Genomic DNA, 26,678 nt, shown 5'->3' with positions numbered 1-26,678 from the left:
GCAATGTTTAATGGCTCCATTACACCCAATTCTCCAACCTTACTTTGCTTACACACCTTGATGTTTCATGTTCTTATGGCAATGACTTTTCCACTATTGGTTAACACTTGTCATCCTCACTTCAGATTTACACTGGTGCTGAATATGGTTACATATAGCAGGCCACCTTTCTTTGCCATCTTTAGTTTCTTCGGGGTTTCATAATCTTAGAGTACTAAGTTTGAGAGGTGTGGATCCCCCCTTCTAAGGCTACAAACTCAAACCAGTGGGCTAATCCTTTATCTTTTCTGTCCAATCTCCAGCGTCTTCTGCTGTCGAATTGCAGGATTTCAGGAAAACTTCCTGCAAAGCAGCTTCTCAACCTCACCAATCTCTCTGTACTGATGATGGACTTCAATTTTTTCGCATCCCCGATTCCTGGAGAATTAGCCAATCTCACTTCTCTTTCCAGGCTCTATCTCACCAAATCACATCTACAGGGTCCAATCCCTTATCTTCCTCAACTGACAGAACTTTATGTGGAAAACAACTCTGAGATTATCATTGATTTGCATTCCATTTTGCAACTCCTTGGCCTCGATTATTAGCTCTTGATATCTCATCAACTCAAGTTATTGGATCATTTCAAACTTCTTTTGCCAACACCACTACTTTGACTCTATTCAAAGCTTCCAATTGTTTCCTCCAGGGGCCAATACCTCCTCTGATGAACCTCTCCAAGTTGAAAATTTTAGCACTGGATTTCAACAACATAACAGGCCATCTTTGGTCGGATATTTCCAAATTGAAAAACCTGAAGGTACTCTACATCAGGCGGAATTCTTTGCAAGGATCCATTCCCAGTTCAATCTGTAACATATCTTCCCTCCAGTATCTTTCTTTGGCAGGAAACCATTTCACAGGAAACTTACCAGGCTGCATCAGTCAGCTTTCCAGGCTGAAGTATCTTATAATCAGTTCCAACAACATGAATGGAATGATCGTGTCGTTTGCATCGTTGATCAAGAGCTCGAATCCTGAATGGATAGGTTTAGGATTCAGTGGGTTGACAGTGAAAGTAGACCAAAATCCATTTCCACCAAGCTTTCAACCTCTGTACCTGGACTTAAAATCATGTCTTTTGGGAGGAACTTGTTGGAGTTGTCGACTACTTCAGCATTAATGGGTAACGGATGCTGAAGTAGGCGGTTTTGGGCTTTTCCATGTATAACCGCTGTAGGATTCCTTTTAAGTTATTAATTCCTTTTTGGGTTGGGCTTAGGAATAGGAATTCTTGTAAAACTAGGTTTAATCACTTAAAACTAGTATATAAACATACTTTTCTCTTGTTATGTGTGTGAGAACAATTCATTCATTGTAAACGAGAGAAGTGAGGCATATTGCAATAATATTGACTCAGCTGAACGTAGCCTACATTGGGTGAACCAGGGTAAATCGCGCGTATTACATTCTTTGTTTACTGTTTGTTTTGTTTAATTATTATTATTTTGTTCCTGTTGCTTCTCTATTTCGTTCAGNCATCAGTTTCTTGTAGGCAAATTGATGCTTCTTGACCGACCAGCATCACTTTGAGGGGGGATGTCACCATGATACGCTTTCCTTAATTAGTTTTCACCAGTTGTACATATATACACTTCCTTATTTAGTCAGAATATGTATAGTTTTGGTATAAACAGATTTCATGGCTGTAATTTAGGCAGATTTTCTGCTGTAATTCAGGCTTGATTTTAGCCTTGTATATTGCACATTTGTGCCTATATAATGAGAAGAAATCCTCACTAAGAGGACATTGAATCCAAATGACACTCCCCGCAGCTGCATTCTTCTCCATCTACAACAGGATTAAATAGCACCCATTAACGTACACTACTTTAACAACCTAGATACCTGACACAGTTTACTACGAAGGATAGTAATACTAACCTGTGCTAAACCGTCCCTGATGTAAGTGCGAAATGCCTCACTAGCATTTTGGAGCTGAGCAAATATATCAACCTGAAATAAACATTACAAAATTTTAGTATGAATAAAAGGGAAAAAAATAATTAAAATAATAATAAATCAACCTAAGCCAAGTGGTTACTGTAGAAAACTTGAAGTATCCAGGGACGACAGAGTAGAATACTTACTTTGGGGAATAGTTGAGTAATGCGATATAGTTCATAGAGACCAATAGTGCATGTCTGCTTATCACCAATTTTCTTGAATATTGCAGCAAGTTCTTGCTGCAGATACAGTACATCCAAAAAACATCGTTGAGTTACAATAGGAGAAAAAAGAAAAGAAATAATGGTTGCACAAAGAATATCATTAGAATGTCTTAGAAATATATATAGCAGGAATAAGGAATATCGTAGAAGATCACCTACAAAGACAAGTATTACCTTTAACTGGGCATCAGCAGAATTTGTAGCAGACGACGAATTGTTGGCTGCTGAATCACCCCAATGAGTTTGACCCACAGGGCCAGTTGACGTCAACATTCTTGCTGCCGCTAAAGTCTGAAAAGATTATTGAGAAGGAAAAAGAGTCAACCAAAAAAGAATATCTTATATAGATCAAACCAATAAAATGATTGTTTGATTACTTTACTACCTCAAGATTAAGATCAATATAGGCAAGAATAATTGGCTGAGGTTTCATGTCTATAGGAACCATTGACAAGTGGCCCTTGATTGCAGCACCTAGGAGCTTAACAAGTTCATGTAGAACAGTTTTCACCATACGCAATGGTTTGTCATCAGCTCCAGCTCTATTTGAAAAATTATTACATGAGACAATGGAAAGCAGTAAAGATGTCAGTTAATGAAAATAAGAGCACTGAGATCAGGAAAACAACACAGAGCATTCAATCCCCCCTCCCCAAAATAAAAAGGAGCAGATGACAGTTAGACATATACCTTCTCCTAATTTCTTCCATTCCCAATTCTTGCAGGTATACATGAATGCTTTGAAGAATGCGGTCAAGATCGACATCATATATAGTACTTCCACCCCAATGGTTTGTCAAAACAGTCCCAGAAAGCAAAGCAGAAAGGCACCAACAATTAAAGATACCTTTGTCAGTTTGATGAGGCATTTTACAACCAGATCAGAAAACCTCTGATTTCTGCAGCAAAGGACTCATTAGTTGCAGGTGAAGGCCACCTTGAGGGATCTAAAGGACGCAAGAGATTAATAAGGACAACAAAGGACGATGTTCGATCAGCATTATCCTGTATGAACAATGCCCAAGTCAATTAAGCGAAACATACAATCAAATTATAGAAAATGTAATCAATTCAGATAAGTTTTTACCAGAATCTTAAGCATCAACACATTTAAAGCTCTCAAAAGTTGGCTACCATCATCCATATGAGGAACCCTTTCGTCCAAAAGCCAAAGTAGAAGCTCAGTAATTAGACTGTCAAGAGTACTCTCCTGGACAGCATGAGCAAGCCTTTTATTTTGAAACGTCTGCACAAAGTTCAAAAAGTTAGTATGTTGCAGCAAAATGATTCCATGAATCAGAGTTTAACAGCTAAGAAGACTAAGTAGAAGAATTTATATATCCTCAGTCGAAAGATTCTGAGTGTCCTTTTTACAATATTATCATAAACAAAAGGACAGATTTTTCATTACATTATACCTGCATAAGTGTGTTAAGAACATATTTACACGACCTTGATGATGCTCCTGTCAGACTGAAGTCAAAAGAAAAAAAAAACCACATATTACAACATAATGATTTTATGTTTAACAGTTCAATTACGCAGGAGCAACAATAGAAAGAGAAAGGAAGGACTAATTTGTAATTACATTACCTTATTTGCTAAGCATGAAACAAGTTTATCTGCATCCTTCACAAGTTCATCCATTGCACTACCTTCTGGATCGCTAGTTGCTTGTGCCAATTCATGGCATACAACTTTCATCCCTTCAACAGACTGCAACACATTGTTTAAAGTTAAAGAACTTTTCTTCATTGAAATTGATGCAAGTGGATCCCATAATATTCACAATTTCTAAAAGAACAATTGACACCTATCCACAATTAATTTTTCAAACCTTAAAATTTAAGAACATTACACATATAGATTTGGATGCACAGAGACAATATAATAAAGATAGGTATTATCTATTATTTCAAGAATATTTGAAAAATAATTCCCGGCAGAAATTTGAGTTTTAGTGATTTACATTTTAAGAGTATTTGGCATTCTAAGTGATCTTTTACTTGCTCCATATTTGTTAAGAAAATAACGAGTAGCAATAAGAATCATAGTGCACAAGTCTCATACATAAGAGGCTTTTTTCCCTTAGTGGCTAGACAACCTTGGACATGGTTCAGAATACTGATATTCAATGCAAATGAATAGAAACTACACTAAGAATGAAAACAAATCAACATTAGACAAGGTAAGTAGGAAACCTGCACTGGTGAACCGAAAGAAATAATATCCAGGGCTTCATTCCAGTCCGTGGGACCATTACCACCAGCTAGTGTAGGGGGCATTAAATGTCTCTCCACACGAAGCTCAGAATGGCCATAGTTTTTCCTGGAATTGAAACAATATTAATTTCTGTTGATGCAGTGATGCCTTGCCGGAAATGCATCAAATACTCAAGTCTGCAGGATTGTGTTCTAGAAAAATGCAGAATGTTTCATGCAGCAGTAACTTAACGTGCATGGGAGAGTTTTTGTGTAATTGGTTATCTTGTTTTTAAAGGGTATTTAAGTAAGTTCATTAGAAGTAAGTTTACTGTAATGTTGTGTTGAAATTTGAATTTGAAAGCTGTAACTTCTGCTATAGTTGGTGTAATTAGCAGAGAGTGGATATGTGTTATATATTGTTTTTTTAATGAAAGGTCTGATGCTTTTGCAAAAATTGTTTTTTGGTGCTCTGTTTTCATCTCTCTCTCTCTCTCTGAATGTTCTTCGGCTGAAACCAACAAATGGTATCAGAGCCTTCGCAAAAAACCAGAAACTTAGCATCCTAAACCTTTCGTTTACGACTCAACAACACACTCCATTCTCAGCAAAAACTTAACCTGCATCTGCCTTCCTTCTTCTCTGCATCAGACGTGNATCCATGCTATTATTACAGTAAAGTACATATATCTGAACAAATAAAAAAATTAAATAGCATAATAAGTTCCACAAGAAGCAACAACCAGCAGCAAGAAAACTGTAGGGATCACAAGGAATGACGACCAACCATATTGAAATTCCCTAAGGAAATTAGTTATCTCACAAAACAGTGAAGAAACTTCTTAAAATTTTGCAATTGCATTATTTTTCTTATTTCTCTAATTCAAGTATACAGGAAAACGACAATAACACCAGAGTACAGCATAACTTAAACAGATGACAACTAAGACTTTTCTCAATGCATCAACATCTAGAGTGAAAAGGTGAAACATTGTGCTTAAAAATTAAATTGAAAATACCTTGAAATATGATTTAAAAAATTAAGAATGGATACAGCAAAGAAATTAATTTTGGTCCAATAATGGGTACATTTAGATGCACAAGTATGAGATTCAAAAACAGACCCATTTTCCCTGACAGAACGCCTTAAAGCAGCTCTCGCTTCTCCAGGCTTTCCTTCCTTCCTTTTTTCCATCTCTCGGACCTTCCACTTAAATCTATCATCTAACATGCTTTTTTGAGCATCTGTGAGCTTGCCAACATATCTCCATATGTCCTCACCTGGGAAAGGGAAAAAGAAAATAACTCAACACAAAGAAAAAGAAGAGCAAAAATCAAAGAATAAAAGAACAATAGCAGGTAAACTCTAAAGCAACTACGTAATATCATGCTATGCCACACCTATAATCTTGTAACCAGTAGCCAATGTATTTAGAGCAGCTTTTCTTATTTCACCATCACGTTCTGCTGTCAAGCTTGCGACAATTTGCAAAGATTTTAATTGTCCACTGATCTGTTAAACAGAGAACATATATAAGTTTTCCAGAAAACATTCAAAAACGTGAAACAAGATAAAAGTGCTCTTCTTGCACCTCAGCCCCATGATGCTCCATCAAGAATCCAACAAGGTCAACACACTCTATGCGAGTACGGTTATTTTTAGAACGCAAACCCTCCAAAACGTAAGGAAGTGTTTTAGTAGCAGAATAAAAATTGATAATTTGTTTTGTCAATTCGCGCATTTTTTCTCGTACTTTCTCAATGTTATGCCCCGACTGCAGTACATTAAAATAAAAAAGGTCAAAATGGTAACAATTGACATCCAGATATTTATGGAATTCTTGCTACGGAAAATTCATGCACCTTTTCTATCAAACATGGAAGAAATATAGCTGCTTCTGATTCAGTCAAAGCATAGGCTTCCTCCCTTAATGCATCAAAAAGTTCAGGAAGAAATTCCAGCACCTGAATATTACAATAGAAAAGTGTAAATCATTATATCTCAAAACGCTGCACACTTAAGAGGAACAAAATGATTGAAAGGGAAATGTTTGGAAGCGAGAAAATAGTTATACCTTAAGCAAGCAAGTTGTGTTAGATTTACAGAACTGCAAAACAAACCACCTCAAAAGTATATCCAGAACTTCAATAATTTCCTTTCGTATAGATGGGAGCACCTGTAATTGAAAACTATATTCGGTTAAGATGGCATATTAACAAACTTGAAATAAATTCAAGAACCAAAATTGTGAGAAGACCACCTTCTGCAGCATCTCAAGCCCATCAACTTGCTTCTTAAAATCTGTGCTTAGTAAACGTCTATGCAAATCCTCTCTGAAATATCTCATCATATCATTCTGCAACAAAGGCACATTCTGTCTCATGACTATTTTTTTATAGCAAACAAAGAAATATCTCTAGTAATAAATCCTAGAACAAACCTCAAGATCTTGGATCTGTTCTATCCGTGGCTCTTCAAACTTAAATCTGCGAACAACTATTCTCTCCCTTTCATCCTGTAAATAAAAATGCTTATTTTAAAGATGTTTGCGGTATATTTAACACTTCACACAATATTCAATGCTTCAAATTAAACTGATCAATACCTTATTTGAATCCTTGACATTTAACAAAGCCTGTGATTGGACAGCTATATCTTGAACAGACATAATTGCATCTGGCCTTGCACCCTTTGTTGGAATGCCCCTCTGTCCAAGCCATCAAACAAATACTCAACACCCTCATTAAATTCAGAAATGGTTGTAACTCAAACATGTAAAACATACCGAAGATATTGTCCTGCTTCCATGCTTCAACAAACCATTAGAAGTAGATTTTGCAACCTTCGAGCTGCCTTTGGATGTAGGCCCCATTGAAATTGCTTTTGCAGATTCAAGTGATAATAAGAGCAAAAGAAATTAGCATAAAAAATATAAAAGGAAAAAAAGGGGAAAAATTACAAGAACCAGGTTACCAAATACACACCATGAGATCCCCCATAAGGTTTCAATCTTTCAACAATAAGAGCTAAAGCTGGCCCATGCACATCTTTCAAATGCTTTTCAATCTGAAAAAGGTTATATAAATCCAGAAAAAATAAAGTTAAAGTACAACATCAATCTCAAAAGAATGCTAAAGCACCAGAAAATTTATGGCACACGTACTGTTTCCTGTCCGCTAACTCTGATGATTTCAACAATGCATGTTTCTGCTGCCTTTCGAACATCTGATGATTTATCCTAATAAAGATTCCAGAAAATGATGTAGTTCAAAAAGGGGGGAATTAATAAACAATGCGTGCAACACTGGCAATCAGGCAAAAATAATAGGTCGAGATGACTAGCATTTATCTTTCTTCAAAGAACTTACCGCCATGGCAGAGCTAGCTGGTTTCAGCAGCTGTACAGCATCAGAAAAATCAGTTAATCCAGAGAGTTGCTTTGACAGCCAATCAAAAAGATCCTTACGCCCTTCCGCACCAATCTTAGCATCTGTCAGTATTGCTGTAATATATGGAACCTACAACAAAAAAATTAATCATGAAAAATGAAAATAAGACATCAGAATTGCCTCAAATAAAATGCGACAAACATTTACCATTTTATCCAGATGAACGGCAGCAAGCCAAGAGTCTAAAGCAGTCAAAGTGCATTCTCTCATATGCTTCTTGTTGTCACTGAGACATTTCAAAATATCTGATAAAATGCCCTGCAAGAAAGCGGTTCATGCTAAGCTTCAAATTTCTAAATTACCACCAACATATATACCTTAAAAAACATGATGATTGCATGTGCACAAACCTTGCTTGACTTCTCGACTGCTGGCCCCATTGCAGAAGCAACAGCACCAATAGTAGTCAAAGTTGCCATAACTAAATTTTTATTGCTGTCATATAGACGCCCTTTAAGAGCACCAAATAATTCCCCTGGCAATCAATTGACGCAATACAGATCAGCATATTCAAATGTTTATAAGAAAAAAGGCAAGCATAACATGGTTGCTTTTACTTATAAACACAATGCGGCACCACTTTTCTAAATAAAATTTCTAGTTTTTTAAGTCATTGGATCAATGGACTTCAAATGGCTAAGATTCAATTCAACTTGCACTATCAATAAAACTTGGAAATGACACAAATATAATTAATCTTAACTATTCAAATGCATTAATCCAATGGCTCAAAATTGTGTCATGTGTAAAACAAAAATTATATATCGGCACACATTGCATTATGGCAATAAAACTTGGAAATGACACAAATATAATTAATCTTAACTATTCAAATGCATTAATCCAATGGCTCAAAATTGTGTCATGTGTAAAACAATAAACATATATATAGGCACACATTGCATTATGGCATTGTACCAGTTCCAGTAGGCTGAATGCGCTTATTAGCCTCTTCCAGGATTTTATTAACAACTTCAATAGACTCCAAACGAACCTGAGAAAAGCAAAAGTGTGCATGACAAATGAAAATAATTTAAATTATTTGAACTTTACATCTGTCAATAACAGCATTGACAAGAAACACAAGGGAAAACATATCAAGCTCGTTTTATAAATGTTGAGCAACCAGACCTTCCAATCAGGGCTCTCCAAGCTCTTCAGCAAAGTGGGTGTGATCTTTCCACTTATATCTTCACGTGGCAAGCTATCTAGCCCACCAGAAGACACAGATGAAGAGGACTCTGATGCCCTAACAGTTTTCTTAGGAGCTGCAGCAGCGCCCTGAAAATGTTATAGGAGTGTGTTAGTATTCTATGAAAGAAAAACATTTTTTAAGTACAACTTTAACCAAATTGAAGTATACCTCAAATGGATTTTTTTCATATTCAGTGTCAAGTGCACTAAGCAGTGCGGGTTTGACATCTGTGAGAAACCCTTTAATGTCTGCAGAAGAGTGAAGTCTTAGAACCTTAATTATGAAATTAAATCAAATGGTGAGAAGTGACCGGTTACCTGGACCAACAAACTTATGTACAACACCCAATAACTTAATAGTAGCATTTCTAGTTGCTGCTGCACTGGACTGAAGTCCAATATCTTTACAAAAATCAATTAAATCCTGTGGAAGAATGATTGTATATCAATTTATTAAAAAAATTAATAAAATATTATCGCAAGAAAAAATTAAAGTACATAATAAAAGAGAGACATAATAAAAGAGAGAAGGAACTTAAAAAGAACTGCAACCTTGAGTTTTAAATGTGATACACCAAAGTCCTCAACAGCCGAAACCATCCATAGTATTCCCTCACTAAGAACCTTAGGATTCTTGTGCTCTTTCATGATCTTGTAAAGCTACAGAAGGAGTCTAAACTGTAAGTTTTAAGACCAAATTGAATAACAAAACACACCCATAAAAAGAAGAATTATTCATCTCTGCTTCATAGAACACTTGTTCTTTGCTAAGAAACAAAGATGCTTCATAGACCACTTACTGTACAGAGATGACTTTAGACACTGATGATAACCAAAATTTCATACTTACTCTTTCAAAAATAAATCCTGGACCTACTGCTTCAGAGAAAGTAGTGAGGCACTTCATGGCATGAGCACGGGTCTTGATATCTGCCACACGTTCGTTGATACCTGTTAATTAGGCAAATATAACCAGATAAGTAAATAGTTGAGGACATTCAAAGCATCTATTTCTGTCAAGCTAGAAAAAGGGCACATTAATTAAGCTGAAAGACTGCTACCCAATCCACTTTTAGTGAACGACCAAGCAAATCAAAGCAGTGAGCTATTGGATTTATACGAAAGAAACATGTAGTTGAGACCTAATACCCACCTAGAAGGCAAAGAACAACACATTTCTTCGGGAATTTAGTTGCAGTAGAAGCTAGGTGAGTGACAACTTCAATAACCTGCTGCTGAACCTGCATTGTTTATCAAATGCCATAATTTCTTATTTGAAAATTCTATGAAAAAGAAGGCAAAAATAAATCTATAAATTTTCTATTAATAAGAAACAAGAAACATTAACAAAAATGTGCAAGAATTACAAGGGAGTGAACTAGCTGTCAGAAAAAGAGAATAAGTCTCACCAACAAAAAAAAAATCTACTGATATAAAAAGAAAAACCTGTATATACCTGAACATTTTTCTCACTCCAACCAGGAAGAGTGCAAAGCAAACGGACCAAAATCTCCACTGACTGGTCCAGGTTTTCTAGTGCCTCAACTTGTTGCTTTAAAGACGTTATTGCTGCAACACAAGCCAAATAGAAACCATAGAAATAGTAATAAAATTCAATAAACAACAAAGAAAGACAAATAAATAACTACACCAAAACAATAAGATGACATCACATTAAGCACATTTGAACTGTTTTTTTTTTCGGCAAAAACTTGGATTCAATAAAAAACACAAGGCAAACATATTGGTCAACATCTTGAAGCAAACAAATTAATTAGTTAAGTGCAACCACTATAGTAAGGCAAATATGAAAATCATATTCAATGATTCACTTCAGAGCTTATTTTGAAACTCTGCCACTCTATCGTAACTCCAAAGGTTGACCAAAAGTTATCTGCCCAAAATTTGAAGGTGATAATTTTTTCTTCTTAAGCTGATTAGATACTCCTACTGTATTATTTTCATATCTCTGAATGGGACAGTTCAAATAAACACTATTAATATAAAAAGAAGCTAAGAACTAAAACACATATGTCAGGAATATGGTCACGGTGTTTCTATTGCTGATCTGTTTACTTGAGAAAAACTGTGAAAAAATAAAAAAGCATGGTAACATAAGTATCCCCAACTTTGACAAACATATGATACTTAAGTCATCTGAACTGGAGCATTTCACATGAACTGTGACAGATTACAAACAACAGCATTAGATAATATAATTTACCAATCTAGATAACCAGAGTACAAGATGCAGGAATTACTAGGCATTAAGGTTTTCACAAATACTCCACAATCCAAAGTATATAGTATATCTACAGGTATTTTCAAATTGATCAAGAAAGCATATGCTACAAATTTTACCACCCACATAAACACAGATACTCATGCCACAGCTTAGAAATAGATTATGTAAATAGACAAATATCAGGTCAATTAATATACACCTTTATGTCATCATTTCGCTTTCTCAGGCTAGTCTTTCTTTAGTGAAACATTTTTTCATTTTGGAAATGCACTCTTTGTTTTAACAAAATTTTCATATTTCTTATCAAGTAAATGAAAAGAAATAAAAGTAACATAGAGAATTGAAAGGATTCTAATAACCAACCTTCAAGGCGTTCTTTCCACACAGCACTCTTCAATTGACCTACTGTATCTCCCTGAATAAGAGAGCCTACTCTGCTTTCAATCTCTTCAAGACTCATCTCTGCTGGCTGCAAAACAAGAGAAATTAAAGACATAAAAATCATAAACTTATCAGGCCAAATACAAATCAAAAGCTTTGACTAACAGGTTATTAGTTTACCTCAACATCTTCAGGAGCCTCAACCAATTTTGAAGTTTCTTGCCGTCCAGCTCCATCACCCTTTTTGTTGGCACCAGATTTAACTGGACCTCCTTTTTTGCTGGCAGGCTGTCAGGGAACATCAGCATGATAGTGAAAAATTTAATTTTAAATCGAAATAACCACTCCTCCAAAACTTTCAAGAGTAACGTATCTTTCTCTGGTAGAAAGACACATGAAAAGGAAAAAAAATAAAAAATAATAATAATAATAATAAAGAACTCACTGCTGCTGGAATCGGCCTCTTCCCACTAAGCATGCTTGCCGCAGACTTTTTAACAAATGAACTTCCTGAATTCTGCATAAATTTCAATTTAATATATAATATTAGTAAAAGCAACTAATTTGATGGACTGATTAATGTTGTGTACAACACACATCATAACACTGTAATATTTATGGATACATAAGAAAAAACAATAATTAAACAAGTTATTGACTTGCAAACACATGAAATAACTCCTTTATAGTAATCAGAAAATAATTTAAACTCTCGAGCAAATTATAGAACTTGATTGCAATAACAAATTTTTTTTGGTCTTTTACATCAAATTTAAAAGAATATTCATAACCAGGATTTGTAGAAAATAAGGATTTACCACAAATTCATCAAAATAGTTGAACAAGAAAGCAGCAGGAAAGGATGCGTTTAAGTTTATATATATATATATATATATATATAAAGAGACCACAATATGACTGATAAATAAGTGATCCTTTTTGTCCACTATGGCACAGGTAATCTATAACTTTTAACTCCTGTTTTGGGCTTTCAAGTTACAGCATAGTTGACAAACACCCCAATGTAAAGTTTAAGGCCTTATTGGTCCAGAAATAGTAACCCAAGACACATGATAAAGAACAATAATATAGTCAAAGGAGTACCATATGAAAATGGAGAGAGAAAATAAAGCACAATAACCATATAAGAATAGATAGAAAAAATACAGTGACACTGTTAAAATAAAAAATTATAGAAAACCAACCTCCACAGATGGCACACTTCCACCAGAAGTAGGAACCCTAGCCACCACTGGATAAAAAATTTATGAAATAAACAGAATAAAAAATTTAAAACACTAAATTAACTGCAATGATTACTGGATTGAAACAAAAAATAAAAAGAAACAAACCTGAACCTGAACTAGTGGAGACACCACCTTCAGAGCTCGTAATCATTTCAGAAAGTTTTTTTCTTCTAACATCATCAAGTTTCTCAAGTGACCTCTCCAAAGGCCTCATGCCAACAGACTAAAGTTGGAAAAAAAAATATCATAAGAATTTACTACAATGAAAAATTTAATCAGAACCAACGGAGGGCTGAATTTAAATTTGACAGTATTACCTTTGCTATTGCAGCCAAAGCTGAAAAAGCAGCATCCCTCACCTCTGGGGTTCCATCATTAAGGCTCTACAAAATTCAATTTGTTTTATTTATACATATTACAGAAAAGATCAGAAAAAGTAATTGAAGAAAGTTCAGATGTCCAAACACACATGTACACAACTATGAATTCACAGCTGAAATATTGTTCGCAACAGAAATCACACATCTAAATAGATGATTATCTTAATCTGCAAATCATAATCATCCAAAAACCATGTCCAAGAGAATAAATAAAAATTCAGTAATTTTTCATTTTTTTAGCTATCCATATTTCAGAGGCGGTGAAATCAGAAGGATCTGATGTACCAAACTTCAATAGAGCAGAACCATAAGTGCCGATGATTGATAAATTCAGAGAAAAAGAAAGATAAAGCATAAGGAAAGAAGAACTTAAGTTATAGATTCACTGACCTCCATGCAAATAGGGACATAGTCCTTATGCGCCTTTAGAATAGTAGCTTTGTTACTTGTTTCAATGCAAAATGTCACCCAATTCAAAGTCATTGAGCGCACAAGCGGAACTTTATTTTTTAAAGCTGTCTTAACATCTGCAGTAGACAGTAGCAAATGCAATCAATGTAACAGTCAACCATCTATCGAACAATAAGTGCAATAATTCATTTCAAAAGCCCAGAACTCCCAGAAACAGCAATGCATTTCATCACCATGAGAGAGCTATGTCTCTAGAAAAACACCCATTGAATTAAAGACAATTGAAGAAATTTGCATTTCTAAGAAGTTATAAGTTCCTATTCACAATAGAAAGAAAAAAAACCTGCCTTCAACAATATCAACGAGATTTAAGCACCCAGCCTTGTGCATTGCTTGAAGAGTTTGTGTAAGTGCCTCAGCCATCGTAGGTTTTTTCTCTTTCAATTTTTCCTACAGAAGAAGAAACTTGTTTAGACCAGCAATAAATTGACTGCAAATAGCCCTTTATTAAGCTAGTGAAGAATTATGTACAAGAATATTTTTTTAAAATACATTTTCTATAACATGGGCACAAAACCATTAGTAATTAACCATCACAGAAATTTTGTAAATCGTGATATTACAAAGTCTACATCACAAACAGCTTCTCTCAAGAAAAAATAATAACTAATTAAACTATCATACTATATTTTAAATGTCATTCGATTCATCATTCCATTAACAAACATCATAAACAAAAATTCTTTTTATATTGACAACACTTTACAATCAGCAGTTCAACAATAATGGAATCTAACACATCAAAAGAATGAATTAAGATAAAGAAAGGGTTGAAGACCTAACTTCTAATTGGTCATCACACAGCCAAAAAGATCTTAAAGAAACCTAATAACTGTTCATGCCAGAAGAGAGAGAGAGAGAACAGCCATCATGCAGCAGCACAGGCAAAGAATCATAAAGAGGAGAAAAAATGGCTTATCACTAAAAAAGTACAAAATCATACAAGTTGAAAATATGAAATTATAGTACATCAAGTTTCTCTAGTAAGAAGCACTGGTTTAGAAAGTACAAACAAATGCAAGCAAGCAAGGGGGGAAGTCAAAGGTTGCCTCCCAAACAAAAAAGAATACATACATTAGAATTATTCTTTTGCACTAATTTTATGCTAGACATGGAAAGCCTCCACATTTGTAGGGGTCTTATTGGAAAACAAGGAAGAAAGAAGAGATTGCTAAAGAGAAACATAGGCAGACAAAAAATCCCAACTATATCAGAAGAAACATGGAAAGGTGTAAAGATACAGAACTCACAAGTAAAACTGGCAATAAAAAGCGTGAACTGGCAGAAAAATGGGTTCTAAGACCACGGGCAAGATTACCAATAGCTTGAATGGCTTCAACTGCAACAGCAATATTCACATCTGTTATAAGCTGCACAAAAACACCTGGTCAGAATGTAAGGCATTCATACAGAATGTAAGGCATATTCAAACATAGACAAAACAGAATATGAGGCAATATTCATATGTATATTCAAACATTGACAAAACAGAATATAAGGCATTCTAAATAGCAGAAATCAAATATTAAAAAGGCAGCAGGCTGCCCTCACTAGCCCATCTGCTATCAGAAACAATGAGTGAAAATATAGTGTGTCAAAAATAAACTTGTTCACTTCAGTTATAAAGATCAGAATACCTTCTTCAAGGTCCGGCAAACTTCTGAAAAATCACCAGGGGCTATCTTTTTTGTTGAAGCAAGCTTGGTTAGCTCTGCAACAGCCTCCTTCCGTTCTAACCACTTGGTAGCTTTCTAAAAAGACAGATAAATTATTACAACAAAATAAGCATGACAAACATTGAGTTATACCAACAACAAAAAGTAGTAAAGCCATTAACAACAGAAAAATATGGGATCACAATTACGTACAAAATAAAGATAAGAGATGTATTAAACATCAATAAAAAAAAAGAATACATATTAAAACACAAAGAGAGAGCACTTACCACTCCTTCCCAAAAACCAGATTTCTCTAAAGGTGTCAATATGTCAACAGGATCAACGAGTTCATATTCATCTATTTCCTGAGGAGCTGGCAAAAAAGGAAAACATATGAGGCACTAGGAAACACTCTTAAACAATAACAAGATCATAAATTCCATACTCCATAGTCCCTCAATGAAAATGGCATACCCTCAGCTGCAGACTCTTCGGGAGCACCAGGACCCACATTTTCAGACACAGTCTCCTGTTCTGGCTCCTTATCTTGTTCAGATCTAAAAATTATATATAAATTAATTCCACCACATGTATGGCAAAACTGACCAGCTAGATCTGCTCAATCAATTTTAAATTCAAGTAACACAACAGGATACAAGGACATGTTATACAAAATATATATAACAATACCACTATCATACAAATACCACCAACTTTGTTTGATCAACAAGATGAATTACACTCTAGACTAACTAACATCCTGGGTTTTGCCTTAAAACGGTCCTACACATCTTAGACAAATGTTTTTAATACAGATTGGTAGACATTAATTTACAAATAAAAGAAGACAATTGAACATTAACAAAACCCAACAGAACTCCTGACTCACAAAAATTACATATTCAGTATTTAGTGGACTTGAAAACAACACATCATACCAGCACATGGGCTTGAATGCATGTAGCTCCAGGTAATTGACAAAATTGAAAAACAAGGAAATTTCTTTTTAAAAAAGGGATAACACTAAATATATACATGTGTATTACATTATGAAGTTGATGAGATAACTTTTATCTACAGACAGCACAATACCAAAAATAGAGAGGAGCTCAAACAAGAGTATAAAAAGATAAAGCGTAACCAGAACATCAGCAAAAAGGGTCTGAATGCATCCTACAAAAACAAGTTTATCCTGTTATAACAAAGAAATACTTCTTCACAACAAAGCACTGACCTGATCTTCCTAGTTGGCCTAGCTGTCCCCATAACACTGACAAGCTCAGCCTCCAGCTCTTTTTTCTTCAAACAACAGAATGACAGAAATGCTAATTACTTCCAATTGAAACGTAAGTCACAAAATGCCAAGTACTGACAACTTAAAGTTTGGCATACCATTGTATCCCTCATTTTCTCGAACAATATTGACTTCACAGGGTCTTTTCCAATCCAACGACAAAGTTCAAGAGTCAGTCCTTTAGAGCATGCACGCACATTCTGATCTTGATGGTCAAAGAGCTCAGGAAGCATCTTCAAAATTCTTTTCGGAGGTACAATTTTTGATCCAAATTCACTAATTAAAAAAAGACAACAGAATCCTAATTAGACTAACAAACAACAATATCCAACAACGTATTCATACTTATCCCACAAAGATCTCATTCATGCACAAACCTTAGAGCTTGAAACATGACATCTATAGCAGGCACAACTGCTTTAGCAACCCTGTTCTTTATTGCTTTCTCCATCGTATCCTACAATTCCCAGATAAAACCCAATTACATAAACCCTAAAACTTAAAACTTCCCTTAACAGTGTACACTGTCCTCATACTTTAAATAATCATCAACTAATGAATCAAAAGCACATGCAATGCAATGAGTAGTAAAAGAAGAAGAAGCATACAAGAAAAACATCCACAGCCTCCAATTCAACCCAAAGCATAAACGCTGCTTGAGCTTTCTCAACTGTTTTCGGCCTCCCCGTCAAGCATTTTGCTGCAATCGCATCACAAACTTCTTTTGCGTACCTACACAACAAAAAAACCTCAATTAAATTATTCAAAAACCATTAATTTACTTAATTCATTCACATTTATTCACCCATTCACAATAAAAAAAAAAAACACAAGCATTTCAACTTCTTCACCTGCCAGCATCCGCATCCGCGGCCTTTAAAAATGCAATCAACGCATCAAGCGCCTTCTCTTGCACAGGCGCATTCGAATCCGCCACCGTCTTCCTAAATAACGGACCTAAAACAACCAAAACGACACCGTATCAACAACTCAAAACCTAATTAACCAAAACAAAAACACCGCACCACTTCACAACTACAATGACATTGAAATCAGATCCAAACAAACACCAATCAAAATCAGATCTAACACGTTCCATCAAAAATCAAACTCACCGAATTCTCTGAGACGCCCGTCCTTAGGATCAGCAATGGAGTCGCAAAGCGAAGCCAAATCAATGTTGGCGTCGTTCCGAACCTTCCAATTCTTGTGCAACAATCGATCTTCCCATGGCAGTTTCTTCGCCTCTTTCAATAGCTTTTCTTCTTCCGACATTTTCACTCACGACTCCGATCTCTGTCGTCTCCGCCAAAACGAATCGTTTTAGCTTCCTTGTCTTCGCCTTTGAATTGATTTGATTTGTTCGCTTTGATTTTCTTTTTTCTTTTTCTTTTTTTTTTTTTGGTTTCTTTTTCTGGTTTGTTTTTGTTTTGCCGAGAGCCGGCTCCGAAGTGACAAACGAAATGACAAAACGAGGGTACAATATCTTTATCTTACATCTAGAGAGAGAAAGAGAGGGGCGGGGTATTTTGGGTTGTACGTTTTGAATATTAAGTCACTCCCACGCGCTGGGAGCGGAGCGTGGAAACAGTAACCAATCAGGTGGAGAAGACAAATTTTCCTGTCCTCTATTCCTTATTCTACCCAAAATACACATTTATTTCCTTATTCTCAAAATATTATTCTATATTATTCAATTCTTTTTAAATCCCCTAGATTTATTAATTCACAAGAAACCCCAAAAAATTTAAAAATTGACAAAAACACCCCAACAACCTACATTTGTCAGATTCTAACCACCACCGCCGGAAGCTGATCGGAATCTGGTATAAAGGTGTACTATCGGTTGGATTTGGCCGGTGGTGAACCGATCTAGCCTTTTTCGGCCAGATCTACAACCAAAGATCTGGCCATCTTTGGCCGTAGCCAATCGTCAATGATGGCCGAGATACAGCCGTCGTTGACGACCAAATGCAGCCAGATATGGCTGTCAATGGTTAGATCTAGCTAAAAAATGTCATATCGGCATACGACCGACAAGATCCAATCAGTCGTGCACCAATACGATGACTCCAGCCACTCTCCGGTAGTGGTGGTCAGCTGTCAGTATTTAATGGGTGTGTGGGGGTGTTTTTATTAATTTTTAATATTTTATAGGGGTGTTTAGTAAATAAACAAACCTAGGGGGTATTTTATTAATTTTCAAATCCTACTTCGTGATAACCACCTAATTTTACTTTTTTAAAAATATTATTTTACAAAGTATCAGAATAATGAACCAAGTGCACCGTGTTTATATATATTTCACGGTATATAATTATTTTAAAGAATTAATTTTTTATCATATTTTCATGATTTTAAAATTAAATAAATATAATGGAATTAGATTTATATTACAAATCTAATATCGAATATTTGAATTTCTCCAAACAATTAAAAGTCTCTTATATGGTTTGTGTAATTTTTAATAATTTTAAAAGAATTTTAATAATTTATGAGTATTTTATTTAATTGATTGCAAGAATACGTAAAAATAATTCAATATAAGGCATACAGAATCAACAGAGAAAAAATAAATTTCATTTTCAACTATGGGTGCGTTTGGTTCAGGGAATGTTATATTACCGAGGAATGTTGTATTACTAAAAAGAAAGATTACTAGAGAATTTTTAGAGAAATGTGTTTGGTGTGTTTGAACAAATTGATGGGTATGTTATAATAATATGTTTGGTTGAGATGATAAATGAGTATGTATGTTATATAGATTACTAAATTGCCCTCATTTTTAAATAATAATATAATATTATTTTTTTAATAATTTCTTTTAACCCTCCTATATTTGAAATTTTATTAAAACACCTCAACCATATAAAACTTTAATTTATAGCAAAATCACCCCCACTCACCCTAAGCCACCGCCGAAAGCCGTTATAATGGCGCACGACCAGCCGGATCTGGCTAGTCGTACGCCGATAAGGCCTAATCCGGCTAGATCTAGCCATGAATATGGTCATTTCACAGCTAGATCTGGCCGTGAATATGGTCGTTTCACAGCCAAAGATGTGGCCGTGAAACTACAACCATTTCACGGCCAAATCTATGGCGTTTCATGACCACATCTTTGGCGGTAAAACAGTCAAATCTGGTCGTTTTCGGCCATAGATCACAAATTAATGGTCAGAAACGTCCTTATCGACACACGACCGATAAGATCCTGCCAGTCTTGTGCCGATATGACAACTTTTGTCGACGGCCAGCGATGGTGGCTAGCAGCCGACGGTGGTCTTAGATGGTTGCGGATATTTTGTTAACTTTTTAACTTTTTATGGTGGGGTGTTTTAGTTAAATTCTCAAATGTAAGGGGTCTGGGTAATTGTTATTTGGTAGACATATGGGGGCAAATGTGTCCGAAATGATAAAAGATTAAGGGCAAAATAAGGTCAAAATTAAGATTACCTCTGTAATCTTATATTAACACCCCTTGGGAAGATAATCTGATTACCCCCAAGATTACTAACAGTAAACACTGTTTGCAATAAAAAATTACATAATATTTTATTACTTGACAACCAAACAAGGGAATCTTAAAAATTAAACAAAGATTACAAGATTAATCTTATATCACCCCGAACCAAACGCTACCTATATGTATTATTAAATGACAAACACAAAGCGTTAATAATATTAAAATCTTAATTTTATTAAATTGATTTGTTCAAGTGATTAATACTTTAATAAAATTCAATAGGTGAATACTTTATTGAATGGAATTATTTTATTAAAAATGTTTTTATCGTAAATTTAATATCTAGAGATCTTATTATGAAACTTGAACATTTTAAAACCATAAAAATTAAATAAAATAATAATAAGATATCAAAAAAAGTTATTTTTGTCCTCTTATAAATAAGGTATATTAGTATAATGAAAATATTTCTTTTAATAATACACGCTCTTAGAACATGTTAAAACTACACATGATATATTAACAAAATTTATATTTTTGTTAATTTATAAATGAACTTTTTTGTTTCAATTATAATTATTTTGTTAATTTAATATAGATTTATCCATTTATAAATTTTCATTATTAATTTAATATAGATTTATAAATTTGTAAAATTTTAATTTTGCTATATTTGAAATTATAAATGTGTAAATTAAAATATAAATTGGAAAATAAAATTTAAAATTAGTGTGTTTTTGTTTTGGGTGCGTTTATTTTAGTATTTTAGATAAGATTTTTGAAAAAGTAAGGCTCCGTTTGGTTCACATTTTTACGTTTTTGGGAAAAGTCTTTTGAAAAAGTTAAAAAAAAGTTGAATTTGGCAAGTATTACGATGCAGGATTTATAAATTTAAAATACCCACTATGTTTGTTTTTTACAAAACACCCCTATAATAAAACATTAAAAATTAACAAAAACACCCCTAACCCACCCATCAAACACGGACAGCCGGCCACCACCGCCGGAGGGTGGCTAGAGTGGCCGTATCGGCACATGATCTGTTGGATCTTGCCGGTCGTGCACCGATATGGCCTTTTCCGACCAGATCCACTGTGGATCTGGCTGACAAAGGGCAGATCTACGGCTAGATCTGGCCTTTGCTGGCCAGATCTGGCCTTAGATCTTCGTCAATGACGGCCAAAGATACGGCCGTCGTTGATGGTCAACGACGACCATAATGTTGGTCGTCGTTGACGACTGGTTACAGCCAGATCCACCATGGATCTGGCCGAAAAAGGCTATCGGCGCACTACCAACAAAATCCAGCCGGTAGTGTGCCATCCTACCAGATTCTGGCCAACTTCCGGCAGTGGTGGCCGGAATCTGGTATAATGTGGGTTTAGGGGTGTTTTTGCAATTTCAAAAAAAATATTTAGGGGTATTTAATTAAATTAACAAATTTAAGGGGTTTAAAAGAAGTTGAATAATATTGGATAATATGGGTGCGTTTGGTTTATTATTTTGGATAGGATTTTGGGGATAGTATTGAGTTGTTGGATAGGGGAGTATTACGAGGTAAACTTTAAAAATTTATGAAAAAGCCCTTGGGTTTACTAATTTAATTAAAAAACTTAATATATAAAATGACAAAAACACCCCCACCACTTGCAGTGCCAGATTCCGACCACCACCACCAGAATTTGGCCGAAAAATTTCGTTACGACACTGACCGGTCGGATTTGTGCCGTAATGCGTCGTTATGGCCTTTTCCTGCCAGATCCACCACGGATATGACCGGAAAAGGCCAAATCTACGAACTACTGTGGCTGCGACGGCCGGAAAAGGCTGAAACAACTGCCATTTTTGGCTGTCGTTGACCACAGATCTAGCCATTACCGACAATTTTCGGTGGCTGTGTGACTATTGTGATAGATTCCGGCTACTACCGATAGTGGTTGCCAGAATCTGGAAGGTATTGGTGGGTGGGGGTGTTTTTGTTAGTTTTTAAACTTTTTTCTGGGGGGTATTTAATGAAATTAATAAACTTATAAGGTCTCAACGTAATTAAAAAAATAGACTGATATTTTGGGAATAACGTGACAAACAACATTTGAAAAATAGGATTGAGAATATGGATAAAAAATAATAAGCCAAACGCACCCATTGTGAGTTTTTGGGCATTTTACTGTTTAACTTTATTGGGAATACTAAAAGTAGTATTCCCAAACTTGAGCCAAACGAAGCCTAAGAGTTTAGTGGTTATTACGAGGTAAGATTTAAAAATTAATAAAAACACCCCCTAAGTTTGTTAATTTACTAAACACCTCTGTAATAAAATATTGAAAATTAACAAAAACACCCTCATCTACCCATTAAATACTAACAGCTGGCCACCACTACCGAGGGTGGTTAGAGTCACAGTATTGGCATACAACCGGCTGGATCTGGCCAGTCATGCGCCGATATAGTTTTTTTCTAGCCAGATCCACCATGAATCTAGGCGAAAAAGGTTAGATCTGGCTGTTGACGGCCAAGTCTAGCCACATTTGATCATCAACGATGGCCAAATTTGGCTGTTGTTGACGACAAGCTGAAGCTAAAGATCTGGTCGTCAACGGCCAGATATTTGGTCGTAAATCTAGCATTTTTCAGCCAGATCTATGATAGATCTAACCAAAAAAGGCTAGATTAGCACACTACTGGTCAGATCCAGCCGATAGTGTGCCATTATATTAGATTTCGGCTACTTTCTGGTATAGTGACTGGAATCTGGTAAATGTGGGTGAGTAGGGGTTTTTTTTTAATTTCTAAACTTTTTTGGGGGGTGTTTAGTTAAATTAATAAACTTAAAGGGTTTAAAAATAATTGAATAAAATATAATAGTATTTCCATAATAGGGAAACAAACTGGTATTTTGGAAATAGTATGGATAGGATAGTGAAAAATATTAAAACAAAGGCACCCAAATGTTTTTTTTGACAAAAAGTGACTATATGGGCACGGGAGATTCAAATTGTGGGGCCGGGGAGAGTGGAAGAAAAGCGGAGGAAGGCGCGTGGTTGGTATAATTATGGTTGAGCAGTGCAATTTTTGTAGGTCCTCAAAAAGGGTCCCCAACATAGTGAGACAGAGAAGGGATGTACTAATATAATAAAAATAAGAGCTCACTTCAGATATATATAATTTGATGATTCTCTGTTGCCGGTTCCTTTGTAGATTTCAGTGCTAACATCATAAATTACCTTCAATAGTTAAGATTTTGTCTCATCTAAATAAAATTACATAGATTGATAGTTTTAAATTTCTTAAATAAATAAAAATTTTAGATTTTATATAACAAAAATATTATTTTTTCTTGTTATTTAATGAGATATTTAGTAGAATATTAAATGTAAGTTTGATTCTTGAAATATTTACTTAAAATGAATACTTTATTAATATTTTAAATATGTTACAATTTATTTATTTTACTAATTTTATTTAATCTCTCTTAATAATTAAATATTTTTTATATTTAAATAGTTCATTAAAATATTTAATTTTGTTTGTTGACTAAGGTGTTCGGGTCAGTTTAAACATACATCGACTAATCCTCAAGGGAAAGTATCCCTCAATAACCCAACACTGCAACTTCCCAAGTAAATTATGGGCAAAAATACTACCTTTTATATCTAATGGGAAATCGAACCTAATACGGTTGAACATTGAATCTAAGACTATGGGTTAAAGTCATGCACAATCCATTAGTTTGCCTTTACCATTGTCCACCAAGCTACCTATGGGTGGGTAATATATTTTGAGTAAATGTATTTGATTGAAATTTTCATAAATATTTTTTAAGTATTATAGAATTAGTATAAAATTCAAAAGCCTAAAATTAAAATGTTTTAACTTAAATTTTAACGTGATAATTATTTTAATTGATATTATATAAAATGACAAATTAATGTTAACTTATTTAGGAAAATTATTTTTGATCGCAAACAAAATGGCAAATTATTTGTTTGTAAAACCTGTTTTATAGTTTTTTCTTTTTTTCTTAAAAAAAGCCTAATAATAGATGAATTTATGAATCAGAATTTTCGACAAAGAAAACTAATAATAATAAAAAAAAAAAGTACACGACTCTAAAATGTCATGATTTTAATTAAATTACGTAAATTATAGATATTAACATAGGTCGGAAAACTCCTCCAACAAAATAAATAAGTAAATTGGCAAACTAAACTAGCAAAATTTATCTGTCTTTCAATTAATCATCACAAATATACAACAAAGTCATTTTCAAATTCGAATCAACATACCTTGGTGTGATTCTGAAAACCAGAAAATCATCCAACGGTAGATATCAAAAGGACTCACATTACTAACATACGTATGACACATCCTATCAAAACCTAAGCGTCACTTTGCCGGCAGGTTTAGTCTAAATTATTATAATTATTAAATGCAGTATGAAATTTACTTGACTTGCTTCTCTACAGTGAGTCTTTTACGAGTACGTGGCAATTGGCTAAAAGTTCAATTTCAAATGTCACAATTCTCGGCCCACAATAATTTAGTTCCAAAATTTGACCATTCAACCCCCCGCGCTATTTGAAAATTTTTAAATTTTAGTTCCGTTGTGTTTTAACTTAATGATAATTTTATTTAATAATTTATGAGAATTTTTTATTAGGAGATTTTTAAACTGTAAGCTTTGTGCATGTGATGTTACAAAAACGTTTTTTTTAATTAAAATTTAATGTTTATAATAGATAATATAACATTTAAAAAGTGACAAATCTTTAAATAAATAGAAAGTAATAAAAATTAATAAATGATGATTTTTTTTGAGGGAGAATATCAACTTAGGATTATAATTTTAAAAAATTACGAGAGAATCAAAATGTTCAAAAGTTCTAATACACCAAGAAAAATATATTTTGTAGATTGAAATATATTTAATTTTGTAAAAGAAAAATCTTATAAATTATCCATTATCGACATTATATATCAACTAGTAGAAAAGATAATATGATTTAAAATATTTATTTTTCTGGTTGATTTTACTTAATTTAGAGATTTTTTAGGTTTGTTTATTTTTTAACTTTATGTGATAAAATCGAAAAGCCAAAAAATTTGGCTTTTATCTCAATACTAAAAAATTTGAATTAATAATATTTTAATTTGTCAACTGTATCTCTATCAAATTTATATAGTATTCTATTTTTATCAAAACCTTTACCTTGTATGTTTTTGTCTTCTTTATTTATCATAGCCATATAAATCAAAATCAACCATCAAAGACACTCGACTTGCTTGGAACAATCGATGAAATGTTCATAAAATAATTGTAAGACCTAATTGAGAATTAACTCTTTCAATGATCTAATTAATTTAGTTGTTTTTAATTTTTTTTTTTTATAATAAATTTTTACTTACTATATAAACACAATGATATAACGTAGTTATCATAAATTTTTATATCTTTATTTTATTTTGATTTTCATAATTTATAATAACATAGTTATAATGCAAGTAAAAATATAAAATTAACTTTATAAGGACATATGTGTCAAAATACCAATAAAAACAGACAATGCAATGCTTATGATTAGACATATCGACCAATCTTATATATCTAGACAAATTCAACAATTTTAGCTTTCAGGTAAAAAAACAAACACCAACTTAATTCAATAAATGATTAACATTTGGCCACAAAATCATCTCACAATTTTATGTTGTTTTTGTTCTTTAAACAAGAACATGAAAACTTATTCAACCAATCACAAGCAATCCAGATTACGTAAATATGTTGTTACCTAAAAATATCTAAATAAGTTCATCCCAACTTTTTTTTTTTTTTATCAATATTCATAAAACCACTTTATTTGTTAACATAAACTTTTTTTACTATAATTATAAATAAAATCCATTAAAATACATCTATGAATTTTTATTTTCAGTAGCTGAAAATATATATTTATAAGGTATTGTCATATTGTATGCCTAAAATAGTTAGTTAAGCCAATTTCCAAGTTGGTGAGCTACAATCTTTTGTTATCAAAATTGATGTTTTGAAGGTGACCTTAATAAAAAGTTATATTTACTCAAAATAACAACACGTTTATCCCTTTTAACCTAAATTTGGAATTAACTATGATTAGGTACGTGATAAATATATTTTGATCATGCGATCGCTTCCTAAGAACCACATCGGTTTTTATTGAAACTCCTATCATGGGTTTTTTTGTAAAAGTCTTTGGTACTTTTATATGAGTAAGTCTAACGCCACCACACATACCAAAAGAATTAGAACATGACTCTCTATCTAATCATAAAATTATCGTCGGCAAATAACTTCCATATTGGCTATAGGAAGTAGTCAACGTTCTGACATTAAAATACACTTAACAACTTTTTTTCATCTAAATAATGGTTTAATGACATTTTCACACCCATAAATTTTTAAAATATCATTTTATTATCCAAATTTATATTATAAAAATTGACA

General features: G+C 33.7%; 1 protein-coding gene across 1 annotated transcript; it reads right to left on the bottom strand.

Annotated features, from left to right (window-relative positions):
* Positions 1-1,642: 1,642 nt before the first annotated feature.
* LOC116141015 (protein MOR1-like) lies at positions 1,643-18,128 on the bottom strand. The gene is given in 52 exon segments (XM_031426577.1): positions 1,643-1,831; positions 1,924-1,995; positions 2,130-2,225; positions 2,385-2,501; positions 2,596-2,752; positions 2,901-2,994; positions 3,054-3,116; positions 3,119-3,215; positions 3,298-3,456; positions 3,629-3,698; positions 3,796-3,926; positions 4,412-4,547; positions 5,497-5,692; positions 5,813-5,924; positions 6,004-6,186; positions 6,275-6,376; positions 6,487-6,588; positions 6,673-6,768; positions 6,853-6,927; positions 7,018-7,119; positions 7,198-7,292; positions 7,397-7,478; positions 7,576-7,650; positions 7,781-7,930; positions 8,009-8,119; positions 8,212-8,336; positions 8,780-8,855; positions 8,993-9,142; positions 9,225-9,304; positions 9,374-9,479; positions 9,608-9,715; positions 9,906-10,006; positions 10,209-10,296; positions 10,512-10,624; positions 11,664-11,769; positions 11,862-11,969; positions 12,127-12,198; positions 12,887-12,933; positions 13,034-13,151; positions 13,246-13,311; positions 13,699-13,835; positions 14,067-14,169; positions 15,030-15,149; positions 15,417-15,530; positions 15,725-15,810; positions 15,912-15,994; positions 16,672-16,736; positions 16,830-17,007; positions 17,109-17,188; positions 17,340-17,463; positions 17,583-17,688; positions 17,847-18,128. Coding segments are annotated over 52 exon segments (5,682 nt in total). The 5' UTR covers positions 18,007-18,128.
* Positions 18,129-26,678: the final 8,550 nt, after the last annotated feature.

The sequence above is a fragment of the Pistacia vera genome, unplaced genomic scaffold (assembly GCF_008641045.1).
Source record: "Pistacia vera cultivar Batoury unplaced genomic scaffold, PisVer_v2 Contig39, whole genome shotgun sequence".
Taxonomy (NCBI): domain Eukaryota; kingdom Viridiplantae; phylum Streptophyta; class Magnoliopsida; order Sapindales; family Anacardiaceae; genus Pistacia; species Pistacia vera.
This window is presented reverse-complemented; position numbering and strand designations above follow the sequence as displayed.